Source organism: Lithobates pipiens, unplaced genomic scaffold (assembly GCF_037356315.1).
Source record: "Lithobates pipiens isolate NorthernLeopardFrog02 unplaced genomic scaffold, aLitPip1_a1.2 Scaffold_16, whole genome shotgun sequence".
NCBI lineage: Eukaryota > Metazoa > Chordata > Amphibia > Anura > Ranidae > Lithobates > Lithobates pipiens.
In genome coordinates, this window is record NW_027507748.1 from 156,197,602 (window position 1) to 156,213,991 (window position 16,390).

Sequence of the window (16,390 nt, forward strand, 5' to 3'; positions counted from 1 at the left end):
CAGAGGTCAGATGCTTCTTGTAGTTGGCTACCAGGTTCCGTCTTCTCCTTAAAAATTAAAGTCAGCAGCTACACATACTGTACCTGTTGACTTTTATGATTAGGACACTTCCCTGTCTTGGAGTCTAGCGATGTCGCCCCCTGAGACCGGGGTTTCCATCGGCTGTCGGGTGCTGCTGCCACCGCAATTGGCAGTAAGGCCCTACTGCACATAAGCAAAGTGCGACTGCGCTCTCCTACTGGCCCGACAGTAGGGGAAGGAGGAGGGGGATGGGCGGTGGTCCGACAGAAGTGGGGGCAGGGTTAATATGCATCTTCTTGAGACACTCCTTTGTTGCCTTGGCCATATGTTTTGGGTCATTGTCATGCTGTAATACCTATCCAGAACCCATTTTCAATGCCCTAGCTGAGGGAAGGAGATTCTCACCCAAAATTTGACAGGGCCCCGTCCATCATCCCTTTGATGTGGTGAAGAAGTTGTCCTGTCCCATTAGCAGAACCCTCCCCCCCAAGCATAATGTTTCCACCTCCATGTCTGATGGTGGGGATGATGTTATTGGGGTCATACACAGTATTCCTCCTCCTCCAAACACAGCAAGTTGAGTTGATGCCAAAAAGCTTGTGTGACCACAACACTTTTACCCAGTTCTCCACTGAATCATTCAGATGGGCCTGTACATGTGCTTTCTTGAGCAGGTGGTCCTTGCGAGCGCTGCAGGATTTCATTCCTATACGGCGTGGTGTGTTACCAATTGTTTTCTTGGTGACTATGGTCCCAGCTGCCTTGAGATCAATGACAAGATTCTCCTGTGTAGTTTTGGGCTGTATCCTCACCCTTCTCATGATCATTGAAATTCCATGAGGTGAGATCTTGCATGGAGTCCCAGACCGAGGGAGATTGACATTTATTTTGTGTATCTTCCATTTGCGAATAATAGCACCAACTGTTGTCACCTTCTCACCAAGCTGCTTGGTGATGGTCTTGTAGCCCATTCCAGCCTTGTGTAGGTCTACAATCTTGTCCCTGAAATCCTTGGACAGGTCTTTGGTCTTGGCCATGGTGGAGAGATTGGAATCTGATTAATTGATTGCTGCTGTGGACAGGTGTCTTTTTATACAGGTAACAAGATGAGATTAGACACACTCCCTTTAAGAGAGTGCTCCTAATCTCAGCTTGTTGTCTGTATAGAATACCCTTGGGAGCCAGAAATCTTGCTGATCCATAGGGGATCAAATACTTATTTCACTTATTAAAATGCAAATCGATTTATAACTTTTTTGAAATGTGTTTTTTTCTGGATATTTTTGTTGTTATTCTGTCTCTCACTGTTAAAATAAACCTACCATTAAAATTATAGACTGATCATTTATTTGTCAGTGGGGAAACGTGCAAAATCAGCAGGGTATTAAATGCTTTTTTCTCTTGCTGTAGTGCAAAGCTTTGATGATTTAAAAAGTGACAGCAACCAAAATGCATGTCAGTTGATTCGCCTAAACTGCAATATGATTGGTTGATAGGAGTTACCACTCTCTTCACATCCCTGTTTCAGTATGTACTGTTGATTGAATAAGCCTAAAAGTAGATTAAACCATATTTGACCTGTTGGAGATACTGGGACATGCTCTGACCATTGTCCTGGTTGCTATGCCAGTAAAGGGAAGACAGGGCTGGCACAGATTATTCATAAAAAATTCAAAATAAATTGGAGTGGAAAAATGCCTATATGCCTGAACAACGCCAGGACCCTTTTCTTAACCCATTCCCACCCAGTCCCAGCATATCTTAGTATGCCCAAGGATGAGAAGGATTGGCTGATGACTTGATCACTGTGGTTAGTGGTCACAGTATTGCCAACATATATTGAATGTGTAAAAGTTCATCAGAATCCCTGGCCTGTGTTCTATATACAATTGAAAGTCTTGCAAAGGGGTTAGTTTCTGACTGAATTACCGTATTTATTGGCATATAACACGCACCAGCGTATAGCACGCACCCCAAGTTTAGTAGGGAATTTTAAGTAAAAGAAATGTAGTTTAAGGAAAAAAACTTACATTAAAATGGCCATCAATGCAGCCTTATCAGTGTCCATCTGCAACCTTGTCCATCATTGTAGCCTAGCCCAGTGTCCATCTGCAGCCTTGTCCATCATTGCCGCCTTGCCAGTCTCTTTGCAGTATTTCCGTTTTAAATTTGGCGCCGATGGAGAGGAGCGAGCGGAGCCAGGATACAGAAAGCCGAGCGTACTTCAGCTTTACTCGGCTCCTGTTGCAGTCCCGCCCACCTCCACTGATTGTGAGAGGAGTGAGCACGGCTGACGTACAGAAAGCCAAATGTACTTCGGCTTGTCTCGACTCTGCTCACAATCAGGGGCAGGACTGCGAGAGGAGCCGAGACTAGCGATGTACATTCGGCTTTCTGTATGCCAATGGCGCTCGCTCCTCTCGCAATCAGTGGGGGTGCACGGGACTGCGAGAGGAGCCAAGTAAAGCCAAGCGTACTTCGGCTTTGTGTATCTCGGCTCCGCTCGCTCCTTTCCCTAAAATCTGCGGGGAACGGCATATAACACGCACCCACGATTTTCCCCAGATTTTAAAGGGAAAAAAGTGCATGTTATACGCCGATAAATATGGTATACTACTAAACGTTCTCTATTACTTAAGAAAAAAATCTAGAACTAGCAGTCATCAGAAAAAGATAGTATACTATGTGCAAATGCAAAACCTACTGTAAATATTATATTGATATTTTATTTTTTATTTATTTTAGAATGTTTTTAAAATTTATATATACACTGTGCATCTAGCAGTGGTGCGTCTGCAGAGGTTAGACACTAGCCTTGAAGCGTGAGAGCTATATTTCTGCAATGAGCAATGCTCATGTTCCCTGCTGATTGGAGCACTCTAGTTTTTACTCAGAGGCTTCTCTGTCTTTTGGCTAAGATCAAGTGTAGTATCTGTTCTTATCAGTGATTTATTGGAGGCCCTGTTCTGTCATTCTGACCTGGTCAAGGTTGGAGTGGTGGCTATGAATCTCTGCTAGAGTGATGGGGGCTTGGAAGGTTCGTACCAGCTGTAACAGAAACCGGGGCGCCCACAGGCAGTTGGGGCATGTGAGTAATTCCCATTGAAAATCTGAAAAAGCCCATTACCTCCTGATGTGAACATTCTACCTTGTCTGGCCATGGGCTGAGAAGGCAGAAGGTCTGCGTTGTCTTTGCCCCCTGGGAGTGGTCACTCTAGGGGCGTTATTAGTAACATTTGTATGTGAGACCCCACGTGTGAAAAGGCAATAAGTCACAGTCCCTAAATTTCTTTTACTCTGCACTGCGTCTTTTAGGGCTGGGCCCATTGGCTAGGTCCTGGGGGGGGGGAGGCAATTTTTGTCTACGAGGCCTCAGGGCCCAGCCAGTGCACAATTGCACGGCCACTTTATTATTTTTTTATTAAATTTCTCTCCCACGTTTGTCACCTTTCACTTTTGTGCGTTTTTCTCAAGGATAAAGGGTGTGACTCCTCAATCTTGTCCTGACGCCTAGGGGGAGGATGTGTGGTCCTCTCCTTCCTCCCCTGCCCCTGGGGGGGTCTCTTCAGGAGAGCCCCTCGACCAAGTATTCGATAGCCGGCTTTGGCTGACCCAGAAGAACGGGGTCTACCAGGCCTTCTGGCTAGGCAGACCATTGGAAACCTTAGTCCATGTCAGGAGCCGTGCGCCTCAGGGATCAATGTAGAGGTCCTACTCCTTTGGGGGGTGGACTAAAAGCACACCCTTAAGTGCACTTTTTAGTGTGTGTTTCATATGCATGCTTTTTATTCACTTATGGGTTTTTTCCATTTAGGTTTTTGCACCACCCCGGACAAAAAAAGGGACTTTCGTTTTTACTCAGAGGAAACATGTGAGACCTCTGTAAAGATACCACTGCTTACACACATAAGATACCACTGCTTAACACTCTATAGCATGCTGGCAGGGGACAGGCAGCAAGAACTTTCCATTCTAGAAAGCAGAAAGAACTTTCCATTCAAGTTCTTGCTGCTTTCTAAAGCAATGAACTGTAAAGCTGGCCATAGATGGGTTATTATATTTTGTCCAGCCAGCAGACTGAATGAAAAAACTAACAGATTCCTCCATCCACACAAGCAACGTGGCCAGGGCATTGCATTCTGAAAGCGGGGCTATCCACAAAAGTTTTCAAGCTTTTCTGTTCTGCAGAAGTTGACATAACGATTGACTTCTGTCAAACAGGGACGACCACACAGATCAAAATTTGGCCTGTCCCTGCTGAACCAACAGAATTTCCATCCATCTATGGCTTTGAACACCTTTTGTTTTGATTCCACTGTAATGTATTTAGCTGATTTAATAGAGAACTGCAGGTTTAAAAAAAAAAAAAAACATCCTTACTCAGCTAGGTGAATGTAGCATCGTTACGATGCTGCATATGCCCTCCGCTGCTTTTAAAGGCTGGTACACGCAGGCCGAACATCACCCGGTTCAAAAGAAACCATCCAACATTCGGTCAGTGTGTACAGCAGCCTGTCCTTCAGAAGCTGGCCTAACGTCCGACTTTGGTCAAACAGGCATGCTTGAGAAACAGCAGCCGACCGGCGTCTGAACAGTGTGTCCTTTTAGGGGGAGGGCATTCTCCCTGTCAGAACACAATAGCACAGCAGACAGATCACTGTACTAACATCACCTGTTATTTGGGCTTTAAAGGAGTTGCATTAAGATAAAAAGCCTTCTGTATGCAGAAGCAGCTCCTCAGCCCCCCTAATACTTACCGGAGCCCCATCTCTGTCCAGTGATGTACACGAGTGTCTCAGCCATCCTAGACTCTCCCCCCTGATTGGCAGAGACACAGCAGCGGTGACACTGGCTCCCGCTGCTGTCGATCAAAGTAAGTCAGCAAATCAGGAGAGAGAAGGGGGTGGGGCCGGGCCACAGCCCCCGTGTCTGAATGAACACAGGGAGCTGTGACTCTGCTCTGGTGTCCCCATATCAAGCTGCTTGCTGTGGGTACCCGCTACAAGAGGGAGGGGCCAGGAGAACAGAAAAGGGACCCGAGAAGAGGAGGGAATCCACTGCACAGAGCAGGTAAGTATAACATGTTTGTAGATGTACATGTTTTTATAGAAAAAAAATTAGACTTTACAATCACTTTAAGTCAAAGTATAAAAAACTCTAGGCATAAGCATTTTTTTATATAAAATAAATCCAGTATTTAAAATATGAAATATACTTACTGTTTGAAAGCAGTCATTGTATTTTCTAGATTTTCTCCAGCACCTTAAAAAAAATATAAATATATATATTTATATGTTTAACCTGCAAATATATGACAATGCAGAAATAAATATTATACGCCATATCAATAGCACGCATAAAAAGATACATATATGTTAAACTCTGATAAGGAATTAATCTTCTGGAGCAGCACTGCATCAAAACACAGCTATTAAGTAAATTGCATCATTTTATTATGGGTGTTTATATTGCTCTAGTAAATGTAAACTGATATAGAAAAGCAGAACTGAGTTAAAAGTCCAAAGGTACATTTTATTTTTCACATTCTTGACAATTATTTTAACAGTTTACAGTTACACAAACATACGGTTGTAAATATACTACCGTAAATTGTAAATTTACCCTTTCAGAAAAAAAACGAAAGGGTGAACTAACACCGTAACCCTCCCCACCCCTCCGGGACCACTTTCTTCCATGGGTGATGAGTTATCAGTGCCCATACAGCTGAATCAGCGGTCTAGGGATTTTAAATTCCCCACACTTCTCCCCATTCTTTCTGCAACATTTCCAGGACTGATCAGAGTATTTGTGATTGGTCAGAAGCAGCACAGAGAATCGCCCTCACCTGTCCAAGAAGCACTGCAAAAAGAGGGGGGGGGGGCGTGGGGATTTAAAATCCCGTGACCGCTGCACCAGCCGTGTGGTCACTCACAGCTCAACACCACCGTAACTGTTGTAGCATAAAAGTTGCTAAAGTGCAAACCTGACTATGGCTAGGTTCACATATATGTGGTTGTGAGAATGCCTGTAAATCACACATATTCCCACACTCGCATGCAAAATGTGGTGCTTTTTAGCAGACATGTGGGGGTACCAATAATTCTTCATAGCACCACCACGCATCTGAAAACGCAGCAAATTTTTGGGTGTGCAAAGTTAGATTGTAGCAAAAGCATCATGCGAATTGTGTGGCTATGATTTTAAAAATGTGCAACCTGCATTTCCCACAGGTACAGTAGCCCATTCAAATTAATAGGCTGCTCTACTCGTGAAAACGCGAGCTGCACCAACTGCATATACATGTGCATCTCAAAAAATGTGAATATCATCAAATAGTTCATTTATTTCAGTAATTTAATTCAAAAAGTGAAACTCATATTTTATTTAGATGTGTTACACACTGATATATTTCAAGCATTTCTTTTTTTTTTTAAATGTTGATGATTATGGCTTACAGCTAGTGAAAACCCAAAATTCAGTATCTCAGAAAATTAGAATATTACATAAGACCAATAAAAAAAAAAGACTTTTTTAATACGAAAATGTTGGGTTACTGAAATGTATGTCCATGTACAGTATAGTATGCACTCAATACTTGGTTGTGGCTCCTTTTGCATGAATTACTGCGTCAATGCAGCGTGGCATGCAGGCGATCAGTCTGTGGTACTGCTGAGATGTTATGGTTGATCGTATATTTTTATAGCAGCCTTCAGCTTGTCTGCATTATTGGGCCTGGTGTCTCTCTTCTCCCTCTTGACAATACCCCACAGATTCTTTATGGGGCTTAGGTCAGGCAAGTTTGCTGGCCAATAATGCGCATCGATACCATGATCATTAAACCAGGTATTGGTACTTTTGTCAGTGTGGGCAGGTGCCAAGTCCTGCTGTAAAATGAAATCAGCATCTCCATAAAGCTGGTCAGCAGAGGGAAGCATGAAGTGCTCTAGAATTTCCTGGTATAGGGCTGCGCTGACTTTGGACTTAATGAAACACAGTGGTCCAACACCAGCAGATGACATGGCTCTCCAAATCATCACTGACTGTAAAATTTTGCATTTTATTTGGAAATCAAGGTCCCGGAGTCTGGAGGAAGAGTGGAGAGGCACAGAATCCAAGTTGCAGGAGGTCCAGTGTGAAGTTTCTACAGTCTGTGATGTTTTTTTGTTTTTTTTTTTATTGGTCTTATGTAATATTAAAATTTTCTGAGATACTGAATTTTGGGTTTTCATTAGCTGTAAGCCATAATCATCAATATTTAAAAAAATAAAATAGAAGCTTGCCATCAACCTTCCCCCTCCCCTTTTTTTCCTTTTCTCTTTCTTTCTCTCCCCTAACCCCCCAAACTTACTAGAAAAAAAAAGAAGTTAACCATACATCTACCAAAAAGTCCCCTTAGATCTGAGATTCCAAAGGAAAATCCCCCTAAAGTTAGATTAGTCTTATCTCTCCATTCAACCCACCCAATTTCTGTGCACCTTTAACAGCAAACTCACACGACTCTTGCCTTGTACCAGATATGGAAACACTTATAAGTGGTCCATACGTTCTCACTGCCATACACCAAGCATACCATTACTATAAAGACCCAATTTTTTCGATTTGAAAAAGCCTATGGCGTGCAAAACACACCCAAAAACTTCCACCTGGTGCCAAAAAAAGTGGACACATCAAGAGTGGCACACAAAAACGTGCAACGGGTGTCTGCTGTCCTCCACAAGGAAGGACCTTACCCTGATCCCCCGGGGCGTTAGGCTCCAGACGGGGACTGAGGTACCAAATACATGGCCCATCCAGCTGAAGCCGGACGACCGCCTTTCTCCGGAAGGTCTGCCGAAACAGACCCACCCAGGTACTAGGGTAGGGGCTCCCCCGAAGGGAGACCCCCCAAAGACCCGATAAGCCATGAAAGCTTCTGACATCACATGAACATTTATAAGGATCTCCAGTCAGCTCCACATGTAGACCAGCTTCTCAGGTACACTCCTCCACCTATTGAGACAGATGTATTCCCACTACTGTTGGTCTATGCATGGTCAACATTTGCTGTTTTAAATTGTTGTAAGATTGTCAATGTACACTTTTTGTCCTTGCTGAATGTACACTGTTCTTTCTCATAAAAGACATTATGTAAAGAAGAAAAAAAAAAGAAATGCTTGAACTATATCTCTCTGCGTGTAACACATCTATATAAAATATATGACTTTCACTTTTTGAATTGAATTACTGAAATAAATGAACTTTTTGATGATATTTTAATTTTTCGAGATGCACCTGTATTTGAACCAGGCTTATAAACAGAAACCCAGAGTTGTCTGTACACATCTCTACATTTCTCTGGAGTACTCCAGAGTACCCAAGATCGCTAATATTATTTAAATACCGACTTCTGAAGGCAAGTCAAACTTGGTTCTATCCTTTCTCAGGTCTCACTGTTACTCCATAATTATGATGAATATAGACCTCACTGACCAAGAGTACGGCATGTGAACCATCAAAAATAATGGTTATGGCGTGAAGGCACCTTTAGCAGTCATTCATTTTATATCTTTACTTTGTAAGATATATTTAGCTGTCTTTATATACTACAAAGTGTCGAGTCATCGACCAACAGTTTTGTGCCTTTCAGCTTCTTCACCCCTATGGAGGTTTACCTTAGTCACAAGACAGGGTCACATAGTGAAACAACTGAACAAATATGAGTCATCCAAGGAATCACTGAGTCATATTGATGTGTTAAATGTGACAAAACGAGTGCTGCTCGTAGAGACAATAAACCAGGAACTACCTTTTTCGGCCAAAAAGACAATATTCTTCATGAGTTTTAAAACAGAAGTAGTAACAGCTCTAAGCAGAATACGGTTTTGTTGTAAGAAAAAAAAGAAAAGAAAAAGGAACCGCTATGCCTAACAACCTTAAATATTTAAGCTTATTAGCCTCAAATATATTATCCCAAAGTGCCTTACTATGCCTCAGCAATAATTATTAAAGAATATACAATGAGTGCCTTTGTTCAAAGTATGTAAGCCTCTAGAAAATAGTAGAAGAATGCAGACAAAAATGTCTAGCTTGCAAAGATCAAGGTTATGTCCTTAAACAAAATTAAAGAGGCCTAACAGAAAAATAACATACATGTTATACTTACCTCCACTGTGCAGCTCGTTTTGCACAGAGTGGCCCCGAACCTACTCTTCTGGGGTCCCTCGGCAGCTGTCTAGGCTTCCTCCTGCAGGTACTTCTCACGTTCATGCGAGCTCCCTCGCATGGTGAGAAGCACCTGCGGGCGCGCTCCCGTGATACAGCCAGTGGCTATAGCCACTGGCTGTATCACACGGCCCCGCCCCCGGCGCGCCGTGTCATTGGACGTGATTCACAGCAGCGCGAGCCAATGGCTGTGCTGCTTTCAATCCATCCACTCTAGCCAATCAGCGGCCAGGCTGAGTGGCGAAGAGGACGTCGAGGGCGAACGCAGGACTTTTGAGGGGTCAGGTAAGTAAAACGGGGGGCTGGAGGCGCCAGCATTGTGAGATGTTTTTTCACCTTAATGCATAGAATGCATTAAGGTGAAAAAACATTTACCTTTACAACTCCTTTAATCACACCGTTGCTTCCTTTTTTTTTTTTTGTTCTTTTGGTTTACACGGCAGTCACAGGTCACATATTATTTATATGGCTATTGATACACTTATTTAATGCAGTAATGAAAAGTAAAATATTTTTCACAGAAATTACTGGTATCTGCTGTGGGTGTAACTATGGACTACTTTATGGATTTGTATTTTATCAACACTCTGTTTGCCCTCCATCTGCTCCCTTTGGTCTCTGTGGGTCATACTGACATAACTCCAAGGGCAGACGTCCCAGAGGACCTTTCGATCCTTAGTGTTGCTATGTTTAACTTGGAGCTGCTTTGCAAGTAGCAGGGCTATCGTTTGAATTGGGAAGCCATCTGGTTGATTATACAATATTATTAATCTGGTATCCATTTTTTTTTTTGTAGATTTGTATTTTGCATCTACTCCTGAGGAAGTGGGCTGGGATCCACAAAATGCATTGAGTTATTGGATGTAATGTGTTATGCAATCAGGCACTAATATTTGAACTGTACATGTAAATGTATTTTATAATTATGGGTGAATTTGTTTCGCAATACCTTTTTATGTTGATATATTATATTATTACAAATCAGCTCTGTATTATTGTTAACCTGATTTTATTGTGATGGGACTTGTGTATATGAAATAATACATTTTCAATCTTTTGTATCAATCATGTAATAATTTGTATGTGACATGATTCATTTAAAGTCCCAGGAATAATGTTTTCATTTTTGTACATATATGTTACAGAGACACCTGCTCTCTCTAATAAACACAGACACCAATACTCAGTGACAGTTTGCTGACCAATCAGGGACTTCCTGAAGTATTTAAGTCTGTCCAGCATTTGGTAAATTTATTTAAAAACATTGGCATCTGCACATTTTTGGCATCTCTTGTCTGAGAGAACACAAGACAGTGATTAATTTGTATAATTACTATTGAAGGTTCTGCTTCATTTATATACACTCATTAATTAGAAAAAAATATTAGGAGAAAGTGTATTGATTGTTCTTTGTAACATCTAAGCTTTAATTTATGGCTAGAAAGCAAAATGACTGCAAATTATACGAGAGAATTGCGAATTGGTATTGGTAATGCCGCGTACACACGATCGAATTGTCTGGCGTACCTAGTCCGACATACACTCCGACGGACAATCCGGCAGACTTTCTATCGAACAGACTTGGCCACACACGGACACATACAGAAAGTCTGGCGTTTGCTAGCGTGATGACGTCCAGCACGTACGACGGGACTAGAAAAAGGAAGTTCAATAGCCAGTAGCCAATAGCTTCCTTTTTCGTACTTGCTTCTGAGCATGCGTCATTCTTAGTCCGCCGTACTAGCATACTGACGAACGGATTGTCCGCTGAAACCCAAGTCCGACGGGAAGATTGGAGTGCAAAAATACTTTCTTAGTCCGCCGGACTTCACGCTGGAAAAGTCCGCTGAAGCCCACACACGATCGAATTGTCCGCTGAAATGTGTTTCGGCGGACTAAGTACGCCAAACAATCTGATCGTGTGTATGCGGCATTAGGCATGCATACAAGGCTGTTTTTCTTTTGGTCCTCCTATTTTGTATACTGCTGAATTTTCAGATGCTTAAAGTGAAACTTTTTTACGCGAAAGGTGTGCACCTACAGTTAGGTCCATATATATTTGGACACAATTTTAGACTTTTCAGATATTTACCAAAACATATCATATAGTTATTTAATAGATATGGCCTGAAAGTGCACACTATTAGGTTTTATTTGAGGGTATGTACATAGGAGGAAGGTTTTAGGAATTACAGCTCTTAAAAATAGCCACCCCCCCTTTTTCAAGGGACCAAAAGTAATTGGACAATTGAAAGTTTCATGGCCAGGTGTGGGCTACGCCTTCATTATATATTCATCAATAAAGCAGGTAAAAGGTCTGGATTTGATACTAGGGGGGTTATTTACGAAAGGAAAATCCACTTTGCACTGAACGTGCACTTGGAAGTGCAGTTGCTCTAAATCTAAGGGGTAGATCTGAAATGAGTGGAAGCTCTGCTGAATTTATCATCCAATGATGTGAAAGCTAAAATGCTGTTTTTTATTTTCCTTGCATAATCCCCTCGGATCTACAGCGACTTTACTTCCAAGTGTGCTTTAAAGTGCACTTGCAGTGCAAAGTGGATTTTCCTTTACTAAATAACCCCCTAAGTGTGGTATTTGCATTTGGAATCTATTGCTGTGAACCTACATCAAAGGAGCTGTCCATGCTTGTGAAACAGGCCGTTGCAAGGCTTGAAGAAATTAACAAATCCATCAGAGAGATAGCAGCAACATTAGGAGTGGTCAAATCAACAGTTTGGTACGTTGTAATGAGTAAAACCGTCTGCAGGAGAATAGAGAATAGGTGCATCCAAAATAGCCCGCTTGTAAAGTTGCTATATCTTGCTGTGAAGGTATTTCCCTACTTTGTTTCATCAGCAAACACAAAGATTGAGCTATTTATCACATCCTCTATATCATTTAGGAAAAAATGTATTGTGTTTATGCAGCCTATTTTTCTTGCATCATTGTTATACAAAAGGTACTAAGTAAAGCCATGCCTATCAACTAAGACTGTAAACATTTAGCTTTCCTGCTACCTGTACTGCCGAAATACTGTTCCAATCCTGAGAAATATTCTGCTGAAGTCTGTAGGGAAAATTACCCTTCCAGGTGTGTTGACCTCTTTGGTCCTCCCCCAGCAACCACTGGTTCCTTCTGCTGACATCCATACACAGAACTAAGTAGTGACCTGGAGGTCAGAAGGGGGAGCCAATATAAACTACAGGGGACTCAGGAGATCCAGTGTGAGTTTCCCTCTGGACTTCAGCAGAGGATGTCTCCTTGAAGTGCCATGGCAGCAAAAATGGGGAACTATTTACAGTGTTCTTTTACCAGTATGGCTTGGCCTAATGACTTTAAAAAAAAAATAACAAGGTCAAATTGGGCAGGACTGGTACCTCTGTTAGTGAACCTCTAAGACTACAGATGTGGCAAAAAGTTGTATACTCAAAGTGCATACTTAGTGAAATCTTTTTTTTTTTACATTTTGGATAGTGTATAGAAAGATTAGAACCCCCCACCCCCCCACTCTGTCTGTACCCTTTGCTAAGATTTCCCATCCTTTCATTGGATACACAATAGGTAGAACGTTTCCCCAAAGTTAGATTAAATCCCTTTTCAAATAGTTGATACCATAACAGTGTCCTCATGTGATGGTTTTGCCTCATTTAGTGATCCAGTGATAACCTTAACCACTTTCAGACCGGACCATTTTGCTGGCTTAAGACCAGACCACTTTTTGCAATTCGGCACTGGGTAGTTTTAACTGACAATTGCGCGGTCGTGCCACGCGGCTCCCAAACAAAATTGGTGTCCTTTTTTCCCCACAAATAGAGCTTTCTTTTGGTGGTATTTGATCACCATTGCAGTTTTTTTTTTTTGCGCTATAAACAAAAAAAGAGCGACAATTTTGAAAAAAAGGCATTATTTTTTACTTTTTTTTGCTATAATAAATATCCCCCAAAAATATATAAAAAAAACATTTTTTTTCCTCAGTTGAGGCCAATACGTATTCTTTTACATATTTTTGGTAAAAAAAAAAAATCTCAATAATCGATTATTGATTGGTTTGTGCAACATTTATAGCATTTACAAAAAAGGGGATAGTTTCATGGCATTTTTATTAATAATTTTTTTTTACAAGTAATGGCGGCGATCAGCGATTTTTATTGTGACTGCGACATTATGGTGGACACATCGGACATTTGTGACACATTTTTTGTGACCATTGTCATTTATACAGCAATCAGTGCTATACAAATGCACTGATTCCTGTGTAAATGACACTGGCAGTGAAGGGGTTAACCAGGGGGTGGCAGTGTAGGGGTTAAGTGTGTCCAAGGGGCGTGTTACTAACTGTGGGGGGCATGGCTGTATGTTAGTGAACACTGATCTCTGCTCCAATCACAGGGAGCAGAGATCAGTGTCACTTGTTGCTAGGCAGAAGGGGGAGATGCTGTTTACATCGGCGTCCAGCCTCCCTGTGAGACGATCGCGGGTATCCCCGCGAATGGCACGGACAGGACCCGCCTGTCCGTGCCATTTTGCCGACGTACATCGTCGTGCGCCAGTCGGGAAGCTGTTAAAGTGGTTCAAAAGGCTCACCTGAGCCTGAGCCAGCGACTCCAACAAAAGTTCTCCCGGGTCTCTCCTTCCTCATTGGCTGGGACACAGCATTAGGAGCCATTGGCAATCACAGCCAGTGAGGAGAGAGCAGTGGTCAGGGCTGAGCTGTGCTCTGTGTGTCTCATAGACACACAGAGGTGGCTCGGGAGTGAGCATGCATGAGTGACCCCAGAGCAAGCAGCTTGCTATGCAGGCACTCAGTAGGAGGAAGGGGCCAGGAGCGCTGGCAGGAGAACCGAGAAGAGGAGGCTCAGGTTGATCTGTGCAAAACCGTTGCACACAGCAGGTAAGTATAACCTTTACAAACGCATTAAATCTGAACTTCAGCTAAAACAACTCCAGGGGTTTTTCTCTGGAGATGGTCCCTAAAATGTGTGAATCAAGGATACAGATATCAATAATAGTCCTTCAAGGGTTCTATCCATAAATTAAAAACATTTTGACTAGAGATGAACTTTGATATTGTTTAGTATGCTGTGTTTTTCAATTAAGGCAGTTGAACAAACTATAATTTTCATAAATTAGGAAGAAAGGTTTTATGTCTGGATTGGCAATAAAATTATTGCAGAAAATAAATAAATAAATCACACTAGGATTTATAATTTGTATTTACCATACAAATACAGAAGAGTAACCAAATAAGATAAATTAGTGTTTACATAGGGGGATTTTATATTAACTTTGGAGACCAAGCTGTGAATTATTCATCAGCCTTCACCACTATTAGGGGGTTTAGTGACATCATCAATAATTTGAATGTAAAGGGAACACTGAGACTGCAACATGAACCTTGCAGCTATCCGGACACCAAGCATCAAATGCCATGGTTAATGTGTCTCCTTACACTAGGGACCAGATTACTATCCTTGACAAATGAAGGAGCTGCAAATAATTCATCAGCTAAATAAGAGAACAAATACAAGAAAACTCATCAGGTCAATGATAAGTCTTTTTTAATATTTGCTATCGCTTAAAAAAAAAAAAAAAAGTTGTATTATAATACCACAATTAAAAAGAAAGTCCACCCAACCTTTGCGAGTTTGAAACATTTGAAATAACCGTCAGACGTTATACATTTGAGTCTTTAGTAGCAAGACTCTGCACCCAATTTGCCAGGTCATGTCTACTCCACCATTCACTGTTGGATTATTCATTATTGTACATTCTGGAGACTGATGATGAAATACTTTTCTAGCTGAAGTGAGTAAAAGTCCTCACTAAGTGAGATCTAAGAACTGGCGTTCTTAGGAAATTCAAGGGAATTTATTTACTAAAGGCAGTCTGTTACCATGCAAGGTAATTTGCTACAGAGCTTAGAGAATGAGGTAAAGCTCTGCTGAATTCCATCATCGAACCATGTGCAAGCAAAAATGCATTTTCCTTTATTTTCCTTCCATGTGATTGGGTTATTTTTTGTTTTGTTTTATTAAGCTCTTGGGTCCTTTTGAAGCCCAACTTCCTTTGTAAATTGAACAGCTTTTTTTCCTTTAGTAAATCAACCCCCAAAAATCCATGGGTAATTGCAACTACCAACATTTAAAAATAAGTCAGATACCCACACTGGTTGTATTGTTAATTGTTAATTGTTAATAAAGCACGGGAATGTGATTCAGTTAAGCATACATTTGGTTTAATGGAAAAAAAAGAATTTGCAAAGCAAATAATTGAGAAAGAAATTGCTACTGTCTTGTCAAGCTAGAGATATTACAACCCTTTGGATAATTGTATTTTATGTTACAAGCAGAAGAGCCTGAACACATGGTACATAAGTAGTTTGGTCTCTGGCCTTGCATACCTGGGTTCCTATACAGCTTATTATCCCACCTACATTAAGTTTTTATATGCTTGCTTGGGTTCCCTTCTAGTCTTAAAAGCATAATAGTAGGGTAATTTGCCTCCTTACAAATTGCTCATATTGTGCGTATGGTAGAGACAATAAATTATGGGATAGTTTGGAGTACATGGCCTGATGTGAATCATAGCATTATTTAAATACTTAAAAACACAGACAAAGATATTCTTCAGAAAGATAACGGAAAATACTTGGTGATGCTCTTTTATATTTATATATGAAATGCCAGAGCAATTAATTTTTTTGGGAGTGATTCCAAATCGTTTCCAAATTTGTAAACTGTCTTTATTTACCTTGCCAACGCTGTACTGTGCATCTCATCTGCAGTGGTTTATGGTGATAATAAAACCATTCATATTATCTAATGGCCTAACCAATAGCATAAAGGCATACATATTATGACTAATTCAAGGTAGAGGTATAAGGTATAATCACCTTACCAGTATGTTTTTGAATTGTGAGGAAAACAGTATAATAACAGCTTTAGGCCGCCCATACACAGTTCCAATCTTGGCTGGTTCAACCTGAACTGGCCTAGATTTGAAATATTAGTGGGTAGGTTCAATGCACCAAGGCCATCGATCTATCAACTTGAGTACAACCAGCCTGCCAGATTTGATTGCAATTATCGCAAGCAGCTGCTATAGCCTCTAACGATAGCCAGATAGAAGACAATGGCCTGGCAGGAGGGATTCCCCTATCAACACT

General features: G+C 41.4%; 1 protein-coding gene and 1 pseudogene across 1 annotated transcript in view; one reads left to right on the forward strand and one right to left on the reverse strand.

Annotated features, from left to right (window-relative positions):
* The window catches only part of GDPD1 (glycerophosphodiester phosphodiesterase domain containing 1), a 162,828-nt gene that overhangs the window by 74,874 nt on the left and 71,564 nt on the right, over window positions 1-16,390 (reverse strand). The window contains exon 2 of the mRNA XM_077480689.1: window positions 5,241-5,283. Within this exon, the coding sequence (XP_077336815.1) occupies window positions 5,241-5,283 (43 nt within the window). The remainder of the gene's footprint in view (window positions 1-5,240; window positions 5,284-16,390) is intronic.
* On the forward strand, window positions 2,915-3,034 carry LOC143986396 (U2 spliceosomal RNA; annotated as a pseudogene).